The 20,921-nt window shown below is 36.9% G+C and overlaps 1 protein-coding gene across 1 annotated transcript; it reads left to right on the top strand.

The window, feature by feature from the left end:
* Positions 1-20,905, top strand: LOC111368551 (protein FORGETTER 1-like). Its single transcript, XM_022989855.1, has 22 exons — positions 1-214; positions 293-540; positions 8,046-8,270; positions 10,579-10,644; positions 10,723-10,896; positions 10,982-11,112; positions 11,269-11,345; positions 12,219-12,400; positions 12,518-12,595; positions 15,772-15,904; positions 16,731-16,791; positions 16,870-16,951; positions 17,744-17,872; positions 17,985-18,128; positions 18,346-18,445; positions 18,537-18,665; positions 19,488-19,558; positions 19,646-19,818; positions 19,929-20,022; positions 20,112-20,209; positions 20,286-20,421; positions 20,574-20,905. The coding sequence occupies exons 2-22, from the start codon at positions 304-306 to the stop codon at positions 20,682-20,684; spliced, it is 2,631 nt and encodes an 876-aa protein (XP_022845623.1). The 5' UTR covers positions 1-214; positions 293-303; the 3' UTR covers positions 20,685-20,905.
* Positions 20,906-20,921: the final 16 nt, after the last annotated feature.

Here is a 20,921-nt window from a genome sequence, read left to right as displayed (position 1 = left end):
AAGGGAGAAAGAAAAGAAATGATTAAAAGTAAATTCTTCAGAGCCCATAGCCAGAAAGAAATAGTAACTGAATTGAGCCGTTGAACTAAGGTGACTCAGCATGCACGCACACACATCAAGCTTCAAGACTCGAGAGTCGGCAACGTGCACGTCGAAACCCAAACACACCGCGAAATTCCTTTGCCCCTTCTTCATCAAGTTCTTCCAATTATCTGTAATACTGTAATATCTCCTCAAATTACTTCTTTTTTCCTTTTCAATTCAATAACATTTTTAATTTTTTTGGAGACAGAATAAATCGAAATGGGGCAGCCATCGGCGCCGCCGCCCCCGATTATCCATCCTCCGACGACACCTATATCGGCACCGCCTCCACAGCGATCCCAATCTACAGGAGGAAACGGCGGGGGTTGCCAGGTGCGTTGCGCGGGGTGCAAGATGGTGCTGACAGTGGGCCCGGATTTGACGGAGTTCGCGTGCCCTAGTTGCAAATTGCCGCAAATGCTGCCGCCTGAGCTGATGCAGCCCAACCAGGTCCAGGTCCAGGTCCAGGTCCATCAACTGCGTAATGTTCCAGCATATGGCATTGATCCGACGAAGATACAGCTGCCTTGCGCGCACTGCAAGGCCTTGCTTAATGTTCCCCATGGCTTATCACGCTTCAATTGTCCCCAGTGCGGCATTGAACTGGCAGTCGATCTGTCAAGATTTCAACAGTTTTCTTCGGATCTTCGCCTGCCCCCGCCTCCTGAAGAAGTCAATGAGGTTTCCTCTTTTGATTTCTCCTATTTTTTTGCTTTTAATTTTTAGTGTTAGCAAAGTATGTAGTGACATGGAAATTGGAATGTTTTATGTTACTTTTTGAGAATCCCATTGAATTTCTTTGCTCGGGATGTGAATTTTGGATTCCCGAACAAATAAATAGCCAAGAATGGGGTGTCATTAATAAAAATTTTTGGGACATCACCAATTAAGTGTATTTCACGTGTGGATTATTGAGAAAAGGAACGAAGTGTACTACTGACCATGCTTGATATTAGTTCATGATCAATCGTGCTCTGTTTAGAAAGTAATAACAATGGCTTGCCTTATGAAGGAATCTCTTTATTTTCTGGAAAGACTAAGTGATAGTTGATTATGAATTGTTTCTAAGTGGATTTTTCTTGCGTAATTTGCTCCAATCTAAATAATAAAGAGATTCATGAGATGTCTATTCAGATAAACCTTCTAGGATTTCACTGTGGTCCATGTGAAAGTTTCGTGAGATTATTACTTTTAGCATATTTGGTGATTAGTCTCAATCGATACTTTAAAGTTAAGAGACCTAGTTAATAGGAAAAAAGGAAAAAAGTTAGGATTGAGGTGTTGGAATGTTTTCAGTCAAGATTTGAGGATTTAAACCTTTGTGAAACCTAGACGCTATAATGTGGGGAACTTGATAACTATCATAACTTTGCAATAGCTCTTCGAAGTGGACTAGATATCCCCCAACGATGGATGTATATTGTTCATAGTGCAACAATAATTAACCTAGCAATTGAGCCAGACGTTCAATCATTGGTGGGACTGAATATACAAAAGTTGGTCAAAGGTAGCTTTCCAATGTTGAAGATTGAACCTTGTCATTCTTGACTGAGATATTTCATTGGATATATCAAGGGTCTCACATTCTATTTCAGCTTTAACATTTGGACTAGTACCCATCACATTGACTGCCGTAAAAATAAGAGTATTGATTTTGTAATGACAATAGTAATATTTTGTTATGCAATATAGAAGAAGTGAGAGTTAAATATCCTAGTTGCTACTAAACTTTCCCAAATGTTTATTATTTGGCATTAAACTTTAAACATTTTTCGAGTTGCCATTGAACTTTCTCAAATATTTCTCAATTGCCATTACACATTAAAAAGTTAAGTCTGTTAACTTTTGAAACAACGAATGACACATGAAATAACATTTTTGTAAGTTCAGAAGCAACTAGAAAAATTTTTTGAGTTCAATGGCAACTTGGAAACATTTGGGAATATTCATTGGCATTGGCAAGTCTGAAAACTTTTAAAGTTCAATAGATTTGAGAAACATTCGGGGAAAGTTTAGGGGCAACTTCGATATTTTACCGTACAAATTTTAATATGGTTTTCACTAATTACGTGTCTTCAAATGACTCAATACCCTACACATTTTTATTCATGTTATGAACTTCGACATTCCGTTGTAAATATTATATCTTTAACTTGGCAAGCATGCCATGTTCTGATAAAAAGTAAAATAAAATAAAATTCAATGTAGATAACCTCTGAGAAAGACCATAATTTGTGACTTGATGATTGCTGATCCCATTTAACGTGTTACCGTTCCTTGCTAGAAAAATAATTATGAAGAATAATATATCTTAATAGAAAAGTACATGCTGGAACTTTTTGTCATATAAAAAAATATTCGTATCCATACTTGCCACTCATGCATCGGAAGATACATTCTTGCATTAAGATCTAACATCTTTCTTTCTCTTTCTTTTTCCGATTCATTGCTTTTATTCAGATCCTCCTTCTTGTCCAAATTTTTTTTGCACATTCTTATTTGTCATTTGACTCCAATTATACTCATTGAATTTTGCATCCTCTAAGAATGAGTTTAACCATTTTTGTTACTTTAAGCTTCCATATTAGTTCTTCGCTTTTATTGTTTGTCATATTTCTTAGATAATCTTAGTTGCCATTTTTTATTAGAAATAATGAAATTTCGTGGACTTTTCCTTTTAATGTATTGAATTCTTCAAAAAATAAATAAACAAACGGGGCGCGGCGGGGCCTTTGTTACCCTTAGCCGCCCCGGGCGAACTTCCCCACACCGTCCCTGACCCGAATACCCGATGAAGCGGGTACCCGTTCGGGATGGGGGCCTGTGGGTATTGTGTTTGACGGAGTTTTTTGCCATCCCTATTTTTTTATATATTTTTATTATCAATTTCATCCTTAGAAGTTGCTTGTTTTAGAGGATATCTTTCTTAATAGTGTACTTTCTTGGAATTAAAGAAAATCATTGATATTTTACTTTTAATGCCATTCAGGTAGCCGTCGAAGTTGAGCGTGAAGAAGATGAAGGTGGAATGGTGGGAGAAACTTTCATGGATTACGTACGAGTCCTTATTCTCCTTGAATAATCTGTTTTCTCTAGCTACCTTCACTCTGCATTGAGCTGTATTTCTTTTCAGCGTCCTCCCAAACTGTCAATTGGTCCTCCCCATCCGGATCCTATTGTGGAGACATCTTCCTTATCTGCAGTGCAGCCTCCTGAACCTACTTATGATCTGAGAACTAAGGATGACCTGGAAAATTCAAAAGCACTATCATGCTTGCAAATTGAAACATTGGTCTATGCTTGTCAGGTTGCTTTTACATCTTGACATACATAGAGACAGATATATGTATGTTGTATTTAATGTTTACAATGTTATCTTGTTTCCATGACAGAGGCATCTTCACCACCTTCCGAATGGTGCAAGGGCTGGATTTTTTCTTGGAGATGGTGCTGGTGTGGGTAAAGGACGAACTATTGCAGGCTTAATATGGGAGAACTGGCACCAAGGGAGAAGGAAAGCATTGTAAGTGTTCTGTAAGATTCACTAGTTAGTGTAAGTTAGGTGTTACACAAGTTCTTATCTTAATTTTGTTGAGCACCAGTGATTGGCTAAGCTCTGATGCAGTCTCTAATTAATCTTGATTTCTAAATTGTTTCTTCTTCAAATGACCTTATGCAGGTGGATTTCCATTGGTTCAGACTTGAAATTTGATTCTAGGAGAGACTTGGATGACGTGGGTGCAATGTGTATAGAAGGTACATGCTGCTTTTGTACATTCTTTTTTTTCTATTAACTGCCTTGAAATTGGGGTTTTATTTTCTCATGTTCCCTTTCTTCCATATATCTGGGGTCATTGAGTTTCTCTTTATTTTTTTGGAGGGATGGGGGGCATTCAGTTGCATATATTTAAACTTCAATATTTATTAAGACAAACATTATCATAGGTGATTTGTCCATGTTATGTTTTATATTTTGAAAGCACCTTCTTGAATTAGCGAATTATATTAATACACAAATTTGTTCCTTCCATCAATTTTAGGACTGATAGGTGTGGTGGCTGTTTGAATCTTAATTGAAGGTGTTTGATGTTAGACGGGTACACAATAATTTGACCAGTTCACGGTTTAAAACCATAGGAAGGGGAAGAAAGAGAATAAACCTGCATATGGAAGCAATAAACAAGGACAACCTTCTCTTTAGTCTATGTTTGGTCAACCAATATCAAGGGCTTAATTTGGTATTACCTTTTTATTAAGTAAAATATGGAATAATATAGTTTCAATCCCCTGATTTTTATTTTATACTTTCGGCTTGTGATGTTTTCGAATTTAATTGGGTCAATATACATTAATACTTGTTGTATACAGATCTGCTAGGGGTTAAACAAAATAATAAGATGATAATTTAATTATGTTGTACTATTGTCTTTTTCCCTCTCTGTCTGGGAATATATGTTCACTGATATCATAATATGGTTCAATAGTGAGGATATTTTGTTATTGTTAACCTAAACCATTTGAGGTTTAGAGGATTTCTCTGTTGGGTTTTCTTATACTTTTTTATCTTGTACTGCATGTTTAGAGGATTTCTCAGTTGAGTTTTCTTATATATATTTTTTTTATCTTGTAGTGCATGCTTTGAACAAGCTTCCTTATTCTAAGCTTGACTCAAAGTCCGTTGGCATTAGGGAAGGAGTTGTTTTCTTGACGTATAGCAGCCTCATTGCATCTTCTGAAAAGGGTCGTTCTCGTTTGCAGCAGCTTGTACAATGGTGTGGACCTCAGTATGATGGTCTAATCATATTTGATGAGGTATCAGATCTCGCAAAATGAATATATCAACATGGCTTGCATAAGCTAATCTTGAAGTGAGTTCGGTGTGTTTCATGCAAGGAAATCTTCAACATCTTTTATGATTGCTTATTTTAGTGTCACAAAGCCAAAAATTTGGTCCCAGAAGCTGGAGGACAATCTACAAGAACAGGAGAAGCTGTTCTCGAGATTCAGGTGCGTACTTTGCTAAAGATAATTGAACTTTTGTCAAAAACACGTCTCACTTTCAATCCTTTAGCTGTACCATGAGATATATTTACTTTTGGCTTTCTTCCTGTGGAAAAGGCTTAATAGCTTCTATAAATTTGAAAAGAATGATAGTCACAGATTTATAGGACTAGAAATTACAAGATAGAAAAGAAATAATGTGCAGCTATTTAAAAGATCGTAATGGCTATACAAACTAGAAAATGAAATATTACAGCCTATACCATTACATAAATGGTTTCCTAAGAATCTGTTAATAGGAAATAATCTGAATCTTAATAAGGCAATATCTGAATGTGATAGAGGAATTTCTACATATCTAACAGTTCATTCTATTTCTGCATATCTTGGCAGCTGGGGGACCCGGAATCTCTCTCTCTCTCTCTCTCATCCCCTTCCCTCCACTAACTCTATTTCTGTTCGCTTATATCAGCTATAAACCTTATTTCACTGAATATAAGATCTTTGAGAATAATGATTGGTCTTTCTGCCAGGTTGGTTTGCTTTGTTTCTGTTGAATCCTATACTATGATGGTCAACCATCATTTTTGTCGAATTTGTCTGGCAAAGAATGAAGAGAGATGAATTAAGTCGGATAATGTTAGCTTTTTTAAAATTTTAGAAACTATCTATTCCTTTAGCAACCTGATACTCCATCGTCCTTGTTCATTTAATTGATACCCAAAAATATCTGGTTGATTTGTTCTGTCGATGTCCTGACACTTGAAAGTTGAATGTGGCAAATTTAGTCCATCAGATTGCTGAATCATGTGAGTGAATGTAATCGTTAAAAGAAAAGAAAAGAGGACAATATTTTAACTCCTCGTGCTATTGATAACACTCAAGTGTAAAACTTTGGTTTTTCGAGCACATGTGCGGGGGGGGAGCGGGAGCTTGGGTTGGTGGGAGATCTACTGTTCATCCCCTGTTACATTTTGAATAATGCACAGTAGAAAAACTGCAGTTTTGTTATGATGTAAGACATCATTCATATTGGAAGGGCTATTGAAGATCCATGATGACGAGTGTGAGTTAGATTATAGAAGATTGGAATTGGCTTGGTAGCCATTCTGTTGAAAGGCTTGCTATTAAGTTTGTTAGAATATTTAGTGGCAATTTTTTGGGCTGTGTGGTGGCAAGGACAAGACTTGGAAGCCAATAATCGTGACAAAAGAGTGAAATGAACTGGGAAAGCAACAATATTAGTACCCTCGAAATCTGTTTATCACCTCAGTTTACTGCAGATGTCTTTAGAAATTGACAAGCTTGCAAGAAATATAATTCAAACTCTTACTTTAGTTGCGAGGACTATCAACAACCTCAGGTTGCCCTTGAAATTCTCTAGCTCTGGGAATTATTATTCTAAAGTTTATGCAGTTAATCATTTTGCAGCTTGTCTTATTCTTCGTTTAAAGAACATGACTCCTTAATCAGATGATGCCTTCACCTTTGGGGCTGAGTTATGAGGAAAGATAATTTAAAATTGGGGAGTACTGAAAGTGAATACGAGTAAATGCTAGGATCTATCTTGGATTGTCTAGTAAAAGCTCTATATAAGTGGGGGAGGGTAATGACCAGTTTTTGGAGATGATACATGTCATGGAGGATATAAGAAACATGGATTTATCTAATATTTGACAGCAATGTGGATAGATTCAGCTTTGTAGTTGTTAATTGAAGCCCTTATTATGGGGCAATCATTCATTGCACATGGTTTTCTTGTGCCTCTGCAGTTGCTTTCTTCTTTGTTTTTTGTAATATTGTTGGTCTTCTTAATTCAAGGCTCTATCAATTTTAGGTTTTCAGCCGTTTGTTCTGCATTTTCCCCATTATATATAACCGGCATTTGCATTATCCCCAATTTCTGCATTTTGAAATGAGCTAATTATGTTATACGACTTAATTGTTCGCGATTGTTGATGCTATATCTTACCTTCCATATAGGGATCGGCTTGGCCCTTTAACCCACGAGCTCGTGAGCTCAGGAGCCACGAGTTCTCAAGTCAAGCCCAGCCGAGCCCACGAGCCCCTCGCGAGCTCTTAATTTTTTAAATTTTTTTGTAAATTTGCACATTTTTTATGAGCTCACGAGCTTGTGAACTTTGGCTTGTGGGTGGTGTGCCCACAAGCCGTTTGCGGGCTCGACGAGCCATGCTTTGCTCATGGGATTGAGCCCCTACTCGGCTCAAGCCGCCCACGAGCCAAGCGGCCGAGGCGTTTGGCCCGTTTGACATCCCTACTTCCATAGTGTAGAATGCAATTGGTTAATTAACGCAAAATGTCCATATAGTTTGCCTTTATTGCGCAAATCGTCCCTATCATTTTAATTTTAGCATTTAGACCCTCAAAAATAGAATTATAGAGAAAATAGACTGTAAGGACCTTTTGCGCAAAGAAAGGTCAATTTGAGGGTCCAAATACTAAAATTGAAACGAGAGGGATGATTTGCGCAACGAAGGCAAAAGATAGGACGTTTTGCAAAAATTACTCGTATTTGACGAAAGGAATTGATAGTATGAGATGGAAAGGACCAGCTCCGCAAGGAAATATTGAGATGAGGGTGCAAATGCCAAGTTTGAAATGATAGGGACTGCAAATGATGGTGACATTTTGTACCAATTACCCGTCAGCTTTTTGTAGTCCTTTATAACCCTTTTTTTTTTTTTTTTAATTGTATTATGTATTTGTTTTGTCTCTATCATATAATTTAAGTATCTGTTTATATCCATCCTCCGACGACACCTATATCGGCACCGCCTCCACAGCGATCCCAATCTACAGGAGGAAACGGCGGGGGTTGCCAGGTGCGTTGCGCGGGGTGCAAGATGGTGCTGACAGTGGGCCCGGATTTGACGGAGTTCGCGTGCCCTAGTTGCAAATTGCCGCAAATGCTGCCGCCTGAGCTGATGCAGCCCAACCAGGTCCAGGTCCAGGTCCATCAACTGCGTAATGTTCCAGCATATGGCATTGATCCGACGAAGATACAGCTGCCTTGCGCGCACTGCAAGGCCTTGCTTAATGTTCCCCATGGCTTATCACGCTTCAATTGTCCCCAGTGCGGCATTGAACTGGCAGTCGATCTGTCAAGATTTCAACAGTTTTCTTCGGATCTTCGCCTGCCCCCGCCTCCTGAAGAAGTCAATGAGGTTTCCTCTTTTGATTTCTCCTATTTTTTTGCTTTTAATTTTTAGTGTTAGCAAAGTATGTAGTGACATGGAAATTGGAATGTTTTATGTTACTTTTTGAGAATCCCATTGAATTTCTTTGCTCGGGATGTGAATTTTGGATTCCCGAACAAATAAATAGCCAAGAATGGGGTGTCATTAATAAAAATTTTTGGGACATCACCAATTAAGTGTATTTCACGTGTGGATTATTGAGAAAAGGAACGAAGTGTACTACTGACCATGCTTGATATTAGTTCATGATCAATCGTGCTCTGTTTAGAAAGTAATAACAATGGCTTGCCTTATGAAGGAATCTCTTTATTTTCTGGAAAGACTAAGTGATAGTTGATTATGAATTGTTTCTAAGTGGATTTTTCTTGAGTAATTTGCTCCAATCTAAATAATAAAGAGATTCATGAGATGTCTATTCAGATAAACCTTCTAGGATTTCACTGTGGTCCATGTGAAAGTTTCGTGAGATTATTACTTTTAGCATATTTGGTGATTAGTCTCAATCGATACTTTAAAGTTAAGAGACCTAGTTAATAGGAAAAAAGGAAAAAAGTTAGGATTGAGGTGTTGGAATGTTTTCAGTCAAGATTTGAGGATTTAAACCTTTGTGAAACCTAGACGCTATAATGTGGGGAACTTGATAACTATCATAACTTTGCAATAGCTCTTCGAAGTGGACTAGATATCCCCCAACGATGGATGTATATTGTTCATAGTGCAACAATAATTAACCTAGCAATTGAGCCAGACGTTCAATCATTGGTGGGACTGAATATACAAAAGTTGGTCAAAGGTAGCTTTCCAATGTTGAAGATTGAACCTTGTCATTCTTGACTGAGATATTTCATTGGATATATCAAGGGTCTCACATTCTATTTCAGCTTTAACATTTGGACTAGTACCCATCACATTGACTGCCGTAAAAATAAGAGTATTGATTTTGTAATGACAATAGTAATATTTTGTTATGCAATATAGAAGAAGTGAGAGTTAAATATCCTAGTTGCTACTAAACTTTCCCAAATGTTTATTATTTGGCATTAAACTTTAAACATTTTTCGAGTTGCCATTGAACTTTCTCAAATATTTCTCAATTGCCATTACACATTAAAAAGTTAAGTCTGTTAACTTTTGAAACAACGAATGACACATGAAATAACATTTTTGTAAGTTCAGAAGCAACTAGAAAAATTTTTTGAGTTCAATGGCAACTTGGAAACATTTGGGAATATTCATTGGCATTGGCAAGTCTGAAAACTTTTAAAGTTCAATAGATTTGAGAAACATTCGGGGAAAGTTTAGGGGCAACTTCGATATTTTACCGTACAAATTTTAATATGGTTTTCACTAATTACGTGTCTTCAAATGACTCAATACCCTACACATTTTTATTCATGTTATGAACTTCGACATTCCGTTGTAAATATTATATCTTTAACTTGGCAAGCATGCCATGTTCTGATAAAAAGTAAAATAAAATAAAATTCAATGTAGATAACCTCTGAGAAAGACCATAATTTGTGACTTGATGATTGCTGATCCCATTTAACGTGTTACCGTTCCTTGCTAGAAAAATAATTATGAAGAATAATATATCTTAATAGAAAAGTACATGCTGGAACTTTTTGTCATATAAAAAAATATTCGTATCCATACTTGCCACTCATGCATCGGAAGATACATTCTTGCATTAAGATCTAACATCTTTCTTTCTCTTTCTTTTTCCGATTCATTGCTTTTATTCAGATCCTCCTTCTTGTCCAAATTTTTTTTGCACATTCTTATTTGTCATTTGACTCCAATTATACTCATTGAATTTTGCATCCTCTAAGAATGAGTTTAACCATTTTTGTTACTTTAAGCTTCCATATTAGTTTTTCGCTTTTATTGTTTGTCATATTTCTTAGATAATCTTAGTTGCCATTTTTTATTAGAAATAATGAAATTTCGTGGACTTTTCCTTTTAATGTATTGAATTCTTCAAAAAATAAATAAACAAACGGGGCGCGGCGGGGCCTTTGTTACCCTTAGCCGCCCCGGGCGAACTTCCCCACACCGTCCCTGACCCGAATACCCGATGAAGCGGGTACCCGTTCGGGACGGGGGCCTGTGGGTATTGTGTTTGACGGAGTTTTTTGCCATCCCTATTTTTTTATATATTTTTATTATCAATTTCATCCTTAGAAGTTGCTTGTTTTAGAGGATATCTTTCTTAATAGTGTACTTTCTTGGAATTAAAGAAAATCATTGATATTTTACTTTTAATGCCATTCAGGTAGCCGTCGAAGTTGAGCGTGAAGAAGATGAAGGTGGAATGGTGGGAGAAACTTTCATGGATTACGTACGAGTCCTTATTCTCCTTGAATAATCTGTTTTCTCTAGCTACCTTCACTCTGCATTGAGCTGTATTTCTTTTCAGCGTCCTCCCAAACTGTCAATTGGTCCTCCCCATCCGGATCCTATTGTGGAGACATCTTCCTTATCTGCAGTGCAGCCTCCTGAACCTACTTATGATCTGAGAACTAAGGATGACCTGGAAAATTCAAAAGCACTATCATGCTTGCAAATTGAAACATTGGTCTATGCTTGTCAGGTTGCTTTTACATCTTGACATACATAGAGACAGATATATGTATGTTGTATTTAATGTTTACAATGTTATCTTGTTTCCATGACAGAGGCATCTTCACCACCTTCCGAATGGTGCAAGGGCTGGATTTTTTCTTGGAGATGGTGCTGGTGTGGGTAAAGGACGAACTATTGCAGGCTTAATATGGGAGAACTGGCACCAAGGGAGAAGGAAAGCATTGTAAGTGTTCTGTAAGATTCACTAGTTAGTGTAAGTTAGGTGTTACACAAGTTCTTATCTTAATTTTGTTGAGCACCAGTGATTGGCTAAGCTCTGATGCAGTCTCTAATTAATCTTGATTTCTAAATTGTTTCTTCTTCAAATGACCTTATGCAGGTGGATTTCCATTGGTTCAGACTTGAAATTTGATTCTAGGAGAGACTTGGATGACGTGGGTGCAATGTGTATAGAAGGTACATGCTGCTTTTGTACATTCTTTTTTTCTATTAACTGCCTTGAAATTGGGGTTTTATTTTCTCATGTTCCCTTTCTTCCATATATCTGGGGTCATTGAGTTTCTCTTTATTTTTTTGGAGGGATGGGGGGCATTCAGTTGCATATATTTAAACTTCAATATTTATTAAGGCAAACATTATCATAGGTGATTTGTCCATGTTATGTTTTATATTTTGAAAGCACCTTCTTGAATTAGCGAATTATATTAATACACAAATTTGTTCCTTCCATCAATTTTAGGACTGATAGGTGTGGTGGCTGTTTGAATCTTAATTGAAGGTGTTTGATGTTAGACGGGTACACAATAATTTGACCAGTTCACGGTTTAAAACCATAGGAAGGGGAAGAAAGAGAATAAACCTGCATATGGAAGCAATAAACAAGGACAACCTTCTCTTTAGTCTATGTTTGGTCAACCAATATCAAGGGCTTAATTTGGTATTACCTTTTTATTAAGTAAAATATGGAATAATATAGTTTCAATCCCCTGATTTTTATTTTATACTTTCGGCTTGTGATGTTTTCGAATTTAATTGGGTCAATATACATTAATACTTGTTGTATACAGATCTGCTAGGGGTTAAACAAAATAATAAGATGATAATTTAATTATGTTGTACTATTGTCTTTTTCCCTCTCTGTCTGGGAATATATGTTCACTGATATCATAATATGGTTCAATAGTGAGGATATTTTGTTATTGTTAACCTAAACCATTTGAGGTTTAGAGGATTTCTCTGTTGGGTTTTCTTATACTTTTTTATCTTGTACTGCATGTTTAGAGGATTTCTCAGTTGAGTTTTCTTATATATATTTTTTTTATCTTGTAGTGCATGCTTTGAACAAGCTTCCTTATTCTAAGCTTGACTCAAAGTCCGTTGGCATTAGGGAAGGAGTTGTTTTCTTGACGTATAGCAGCCTCATTGCATCTTCTGAAAAGGGTCGTTCTCGTTTGCAGCAGCTTGTACAATGGTGTGGACCTCAGTATGATGGTCTAATCATATTTGATGAGGTATCAGATCTCGCAAAATGAATATATCAACATGGCTTGCATAAGCTAATCTTGAAGTGAGTTCGGTGTGTTTCATGCAAGGAAATCTTCAACATCTTTTATGATTGCTTATTTTAGTGTCACAAAGCCAAAAATTTGGTCCCAGAAGCTGGAGGACAATCTACAAGAACAGGAGAAGCTGTTCTCGAGATTCAGGTGCGTACTTTGCTAAAGATAATTGAACTTTTGTCAAAAACACGTCTCACTTTCAATCCTTTAGCTGTACCATGAGATATATTTACTTTTGGCTTTCTTCCTGTGGAAAAGGCTTAATAGCTTCTATAAATTTGAAAAGAATGATAGTCACAGATTTATAGGACTAGAAATTACAAGATAGAAAAGAAATAATGTGCAGCTATTTAAAAGATCGTAATGGCTATACAAACTAGAAAATGAAATATTACAGCCTATACCATTACATAAATGGTTTCCTAAGAATCTGTTAATAGGAAATAATCTGAATCTTAATAAGGCAATATCTGAATGTGATAGAGGAATTTCTACATATCTAACAGTTCATTCTATTTCTGCATATCTTGGCAGCTGGGGGACCCGGAATCTCTCTCTCTCTCTCATCCCCTTCCCTCCACTAACTCTATTTCTGTTCGCTTATATCAGCTATAAACCTTATTTCACTGAATATAAGATCTTTGAGAATAATGATTGGTCTTTCTGCCAGGTTGGTTTGCTTTGTTTCTGTTGAATCCTATACTATGATGGTCAACCATCATTTTTGTCGAATTTGTCTGGCAAAGAATGAAGAGAGATGAATTAAGTCGGATAATGTTAGCTTTTTTAAAATTTTAGAAACTATCTATTCCTTTAGCAACCTGATACTCCATCGTCCTTGTTCATTTAATTGATACCCAAAAATATCTGGTTGATTTGTTCTGTCGATGTCCTGACACTTGAAAGTTGAATGTGGCAAATTTAGTCCATCAGATTGCTGAATCATGTGAGTGAATGTAATCGTTAAAAGAAAAGAAAAGAGGACAATATTTTAACTCCTCGTGCTATTGATAACACTCAAGTGTAAAACTTTGGTTTTTCGAGCACATGTGCGGGGGGGAGCGGGAGCTTGGGTTGGTGGGAGATCCACTGTTCATCCCCTGTTACATTTTGAATAATGCACAGTAGAAAAACTGCAGTTTTGTTATGATGTAAGACATCATTCATATTGGAAGGGCTATTGAAGATCCATGATGACGAGTGTGAGTTAGATTATAGAAGATTGGAATTGGCTTGGTAGCCATTCTGTTGAAAGGCTTGCTATTAAGTTTGTTAGAATATTTAGTGGCAATTTTTTGGGCTGTGTGGTGGCAAGGACAAGACTTGGAAGCCAATAATCGTGACAAAAGAGTGAAATGAACTGGGAAAGCAACAATATTAGTACCCTCGAAATCTGTTTATCACCTCAGTTTACTGCAGATGTCTTTAGAAATTGACAAGCTTGCAAGAAATATAATTCAAACTCTTACTTTAGTTGCGAGGACTATCAACAACCTCAGGTTGCCCTTGAAATTCTCTAGCTCTGGGAATTATTATTCTAAAGTTTATGCAGTTAATCATTTTGCAGCTTGTCTTATTCTTCGTTTAAAGAACATGACTCCTTAATCAGATGATGCCTTCACCTTTGGGGCTGAGTTATGAGGAAAGATAATTTAAAATTGGGGAGTACTGAAAGTGAATACGAGTAAATGCTAGGATCTATCTTGGATTGTCTAGTAAAAGCTCTATATAAGTGGGGGAGGGTAATGACCAGTTTTTGGAGATGATACATGTCATGGAGGATATAAGAAACATGGATTTATCTAATATTTGACAGCAATGTGGATAGATTCAGCTTTGTAGTTGTTAATTGAAGCCCTTATTATGGGGCAATCATTCATTGCACATGGTTTTCTTGTGCCTCTGCAGTTGCTTTCTTCTTTGTTTTTTGTAATATTGTTGGTCTTCTTAATTCAAGGCTCTATCAATTTTAGGTTTTCAGCCGTTTGTTCTGCATTTTCCCCATTATATATAACCGGCATTTGCATTATCCCCAATTTCTGCATTTTGAAATGAGCTAATTATGTTATACGACTTAATTGTTCGCGATTGTTGATGCTATATCTTACCTTCCATATAGGGATCGGCTTGGCCCTTTAACCCACGAGCTCGTGAGCTCAGGAGCCACGAGTTCTCAAGTCAAGCCCAGCCGAGCCCACGAGCCCCTCGCGAGCTCTTAATTTTTTAAATTTTTTTGTAAATTTGCACATTTTTTATGAGCTCACGAGCTTGTGAACTTTGGCTTGTGGGTGGTGTGCCCACAAGCCGTTTGCGGGCTCGACGAGCCATGCTTTGCTCATGGGATTGAGCCCCTACTCGGCTCAAGCCGCCCACGAGCCAAGCGGCCGAGGCGTTTGGCCCGTTTGACATCCCTACTTCCATAGTGTAGAATGCAATTGGTTAATTAACGCAAAACGTCCATATAGTTTGCCTTTATTGCGCAAATCGTCCCTATCATTTTAATTTTAGCATTTAGACCCTCAAAAATAGAATTATAGAGAAAATAGACTGTAAGGACCTTTTGCGCAAAGAAAGGTCAATTTGAGGGTCCAAATACTAAAATTGAAACGAGAGGGATGATTTGCGCAACGAAGGCAAAAGATAGGACGTTTTGCAAAAATTACTCGTATTTGACGAAAGGAATTGATAGTATGAGATGGAAAGGACCAACTCCGCAAGGAAATATTGAGATGAGGGTGCAAATGCCAAGTTTGAAATGATAGGGACTGCAAATGATGGTGACATTTTGTACCAATTACCCGTCAGCTTTTTGTAGTCCTTTATAACCCCTTTTTTTTTTTTTTTAATTGTATTATGTATTTGTTTTGTCTCTATCATATAATTTAAGTATCTGTTTAAGCCCCTTTTATGACTAAGAATGCATTTTGGAATAGTAGATTAATGGAAAATGAATGTGTGGTTAAAAATAAGGAAAATTTATGGGTTTGTGTATAATATTATTATTGAAGAATGTGTGGTTGAAAAGAAGAGAGAAAAAAATGTATTTTGGAAATAATGGGGATAAAAAATGGGCTAAATCTTGCTTTTGTGTCTTGGCCTTCCATTTCATGTGACTGTATTTGTATGTTGCCTGCCCTTACAGTTTACTTGTTTGTGATTTCCTTTTTCGGTAGTTTACATATTCTATCGATATTAGTTGCAGAAACAGTGCGAAATTGTTATATTTCTTGCATGTGAACCTTCTAAAGAATAAGCAGTAATAGCATTATTCTTTGCAGTGTCTTAATGGAAATTTAATTGTCACTTTGATTCTTAAATATTAGGCCCGACTTCCTGAAGCTCGTGTTATTTATTGCTCGGCTACTGGTGCTTCTGAACCACGCAATATGGGTTACATGGTTCGCCTTGGTCTTTGGGGAGTTGGAACATCTTTTATCAACTTCCGTGAATTTTTAGGTGCGATTTTCATTTAGTGCAGCTGTCAGTCAAATTGATATCTAGTTTAAATTTATGTAAGCTATCTTCCATGAATTCAGGGTACTTATGTAGCTACGCTGATGATATCTTTTGGCTGAATTATAGGCTTACCTTCAGTTTCATCAGTAATTTCCGTGCTAATTGGTTTGACCGATTTTTTTCTTTATCCAACTTAAGAAATCCGAGCTCATTTCTTTAACCTTCCTTCTCATTTCCTTTTTTGTTTTCTCAAATTTTATTTCAGAAGAAATGTCATTAATTTTACAATTTGAAAAGCTAGAGACCCATCTCCAAAGTAATATGGAATAGTCTCATATCTGTGTCACTTATGTTTCATCTTCTCAATATGCTCACAGCCTCATTAAGAAATGGATAAAATGTTTGTTGGACAAGATTTATTGTATAAGAGGGAGAGTTACAGTTCTTCTCCTATGCATTGAGAAAATAATAGCAAATCGAACTATGATTTGATGTCTGACATGTTTGTTATGATATGGATAGTTTGAGACGATCTTTGATTGTCGAGTCGACACGACTCCTGCATTTCACCAACCTGGATGTTGTTGTGTTATTCACATTTGCTTGATTCTGCATTTCTTATAGACACGTGCTACATCACTTGTTTAGTATGTTCCCTCAAGTTATCCAGCACGGTACAACTGCAGGTCTTCAGGCATATATTATGTGCTGTTCGGTTTTTATTTTTTATGTTTTCAGTGAACCTAAAGACTCACACAATTTTATTTTTCTATTATGTTTATCCAATGATTGTAAAGTTGTGGCTACCTCTCATGATCCTTTACAGGTGCAATGGAGAAAGGAGGCGTTGGAGCTCTAGAACTTGTTGCCATGGACATGAAAGCAAGGTTTTGATTTAGCATACCGTATGGAATAATTAACACAAATAACAATTTTGTCAATTAAAATCACATTTTCTTTTCTAGGGGTATGTATGTTTGTCGTACGCTGAGCTACGAAGGTGTAGAATTCGAAGTTGTTGAAGTTCCCTTGAATTCCAGTATGACGGTATAGTGCAGTTTCTTGTTTGTACTGACTTAAAAAGGAGATTGACTATTGACTACTGAACATATGGCAATTTAAAAGTTATCATTTTCTCACATCAAATTTGGTACTTTTAGGGCTTGTCTGGGATAGCTTCTTCTTTTTGTAGAAGAGCTTCCCAAAGAAGTCACCTTTGGTTAGCTTCTTCTGAAAGCTCTATTATCAAGAGAAAATTATTCAAATAGGTCCAAAAGGAGCTTCTTAGTCATAGAAGCAGCTTTTGATTTTTTGAAAGCCCTGCCAAACGGGCGAATTGAATATCGCAATGCTATGGCGTTAAATGTTTTCACTTTTTATTAATTCTTTCTAATCAGTTCATGATCCTTGATATGCTTTTGAATTGGTGCATTTCCTTGACTTCTTGTAATCTGATGGATGCAGAAGTTGGTTACAGTATTACCATCCTGTAAAGAGAAAATTGTGCAAATAACCATGCTTTATATATTTTTATTGAGCCACTCTGCTATTTATGTATATGCGCGGGCGGGCACCCCGGTAGCCTGACTGTCCATCCAGACCACCCTTCACCGTTGGTCTGCTGTTAATGTGTTGGATTATGTTGATGAAAATTGACGATGTGTGAAAGAATATTTTATTTCTGTTCCCGCTAGTATCTGTGCCTTTACAATTTCGAGGTTTCAGTATTGAAATTGTCTAGAAAACCTATGTCTGTAATTGTTGCATGATTTTCCTGATCATATAAACTATTAACATTTGCGACTATCTTTTTTCCACTTGACACTTCACTGTTCTCAGGATATGTATAGAAAAGCAGCAGAATTTTGGGCCAAGTTGAGAATGGAATTACTATCAGCAAGCACATTCCTCACCAATGACAAGCCGAGCTCAAGTCAATTGTGGAGATTATTTTGGGCAAATCATCAGGTTTATAAACATCAACTCTTCAAGTCTGCAGCAAATAACCTAGATATATTTAATGCTTTCAATTTTTTCCTTATGCACATTTCATACCTATTTTTGTTTCCATGAATCGTAGCGTTTCTTTAGACACATGTGCATGTCAGCCAAGGTGCCTGCAGTCGTAAATCTTTCTAAGCAAGCATTGATGGAAAATAAGTGTGTGGTCATAGGCCTACAGAGTACTGGAGAAGCACGGACTGAGGAAGCTGTGTCAAAATATGTGAGCCTCCCCTCCCCTGCAGTAATGCTTAAATCTCCTGGATTCCCAAATTCCTGCCACATATGTTATCAACTTGTCATACTCTTGGGTGAAAATTATTAAAGTATCAAAATGCTTGTCAAGTAACTTTCTTATCATGAATTTTGGGTATATTTTCTTGATGAATTTGTTTTCAACAAATTTTTCTCATAGGGGAAGTTCTTTTGTGTGGAAATAGGGTCTTGAACTTGATGATTTCGTCTCGGGACCTCGTGAATTGTTGCTGAAATTTGTTGAAGAAAATTATCCTCTGCCCGAGAAGCCTGAACCACTCCCAGGTATGTATATAGTTTGTATAGTGGAACAGTATGTATCTTCCTCTTCTTTTTTTAGCGTCCTGAAGTATTCATTTTCTACTTTTGTGTTCAGAGGAAAGTGAGAAAGAGCTACCAAAAAAGAGACGCTCAGCAAAGCCTGATGTTTCCTTCACTGGGAGAGTAAGGAAAGTTGCTAAATGGCAAGCTGAAAGTGATGAAGAAAGCGAGTGGGGATCAGAAAGTAAACTATAATAATCCTTGATCTGACGTGTAGTTTCAGTGCAAATATGGAACGAAATCTTGCTGTTACATGGTTTTGAAAATTAGCATTCTTTTTCTCTATCACAACATGATGTCGTCTCATCCATTATCATTATTAATGCATTATTTATTCCAACATTCAGCGAAGTACATGAATATGTAAATGACATATTCGGAATTTTGAAGTCTTGCATGTGCAGTGCCATGTAGCCTCATGGATGGAACAAGAGGAGAGAGGCTGGGCAAGATGACAACTTTTGGCCAATGCTGTCAAAATTAAGTTAGCCTTATCACTAGACAACTACGCGCTCTCCTTGTTCCTTCTCCAACTCTCAAAAGAGTGGACCAAAGACTTCTTGATTATATTTAAGTCACATTCACAGTCTCTTGGCTCTTATATGCCTTGTTTAGTGGCCAGATGTAATTGATACGTTTTCCTGCAGTACACTCTTCTCTCTCTCATGAAAGAAAATAGTTTTGGTTATGACGAAGAAATTATCATTTGTCCGTAAACCTGATGAAGCTTATCGAGAACATAGCTGCTTATAAATAACATTTGAACAGCTCTATGAATTCCTGATACACATTGCATAAATCACTTAATGGTACAAATATCTAAACTTCATGCTTAAGATCCCCTTAACTCCACCTTTATCTAGGCATTTGCATTGATGGCTTCTTTTTACTTGACACCCATTCTTCACTCATTAATTTTACCATCGATGTATGATGCTCTCTCTCTCTCTTGCTCACAATGCAAGATTTTCATGATCGTTGTTGATTCTCTTTCTGATGAGTGCAGCCGACACTGAACCAGAATCTGTTGGATCTGACGATGAGTTTCAGATATGCAACATCTGCAACTCAGAAGAGGTATCTCTCTCTCTCTTGTTTAGATTTATAGGACATATTGGTGTGTTTTTAATCTATCCACAGTGACACCTCTCTTTACTTCTGTAGGAAAGAAAGAAATTACTACAATGTTCTTGCTGTGGCCAGCTTGTCCATCCTGCATGTCTAGTTCCACCTGTTGTTGAAGCAGCACCTGAGGATTGGTCTTGTCACTTGTGCAAGGAAAAAACGGAGGAATATCTCCAAGAGAGACGTGCCTATGTTGCAGAACTGTTTAAGAGGTATCTTTTGTGCAAAAAAAGGTTTTTATTTTGCCAACCATTTTTCCTTTCATGATAGCATGCTAGTGTTATTTTTGAACCTTGCACGTGATTTCGATGGCTATGATTAGGTATGAAGTAGCAGTGGAGCGTCAATCAAATATTTTAGAAATAATTCGTTCAATGGATCTTCCAAACAATCCATTGGATGATATTATTGATCAGGTAGCTGCATGATCCAAACTAAATACCTGTCAATATTCACTAATATTTCACAACTTTCGTCTTCTATTAACCTTGCAATGCCTGTGCAGCTTGGAGGCCCTGATAAAGTCTCAGAAATAACAGGGAGGCGAGGCATGCTTGTCAGAGCTTCTGGTGGAAAAGGAGTCACCTATCAGGCACGAAACACGTGAGTTTTGGGAACAAAGGCACTTGCTTTTTTTCTTTATTTTATTATCATTAAGTCACTATTTGGCGTGGCTCAGGAAAGACGTGACCATGGAAATGGTCAATATGCATGAAAAGCAACTCTTCATGGATGGTAAGAAGCTGGTAGCTATTATTTCCGAAGCTGGATCAGCTGGTGTTTCATTGCAAGCAGATAGAAGGGCCATAAATCAGGTCATTTTTCGTTATATTTCTACTTCATTCCAATATTCCATGAGTTCCTGTTGGATAAGGATTTATTCACATACCTATTCCTTGTTCTTAAGTGCTAGTTGAGTTTGGATCTGTTTCTTACTCGTCTTCTCATTCTCCCCATATCTCAACAGAAAAGAAGAGTTCATTTAACTCTAGAACTACCTTGGAGTGCAGACCGAGCAATTCAACAATTTGGAAGAACACATCGATCTAATCAAGCTTCCGCACCTGAATACAGGTAGAGATAAGTTTTACAATTCTGATTTGATTAATGGGTGTGTCACAAACAGATGTATTTCAATCAGTACCACTATAAGCTTAACCTTTGCGCACATGCCCTACCTGAAAATGTTTTTCTTTTGGTACAGAAATATAAAAATGATATTTTTGTTCATATGTAAACAATTGAATACAAAGAGGAATTTAAAGAGCGTGCATATTGCACTATTCTAGGAAAAAACTAAATTAGGAAAGGAAGT

This window comes from Olea europaea, chromosome 19, assembly GCF_002742605.1.
Source record: "Olea europaea var. sylvestris chromosome 19, O_europaea_v1, whole genome shotgun sequence".
Taxonomy (NCBI): Eukaryota; Viridiplantae; Streptophyta; class Magnoliopsida; order Lamiales; family Oleaceae; genus Olea; species Olea europaea.
The sequence above is the reverse complement of the archived record's forward strand: the minus strand, read 5'-3'. Positions and strand labels throughout refer to the sequence as shown.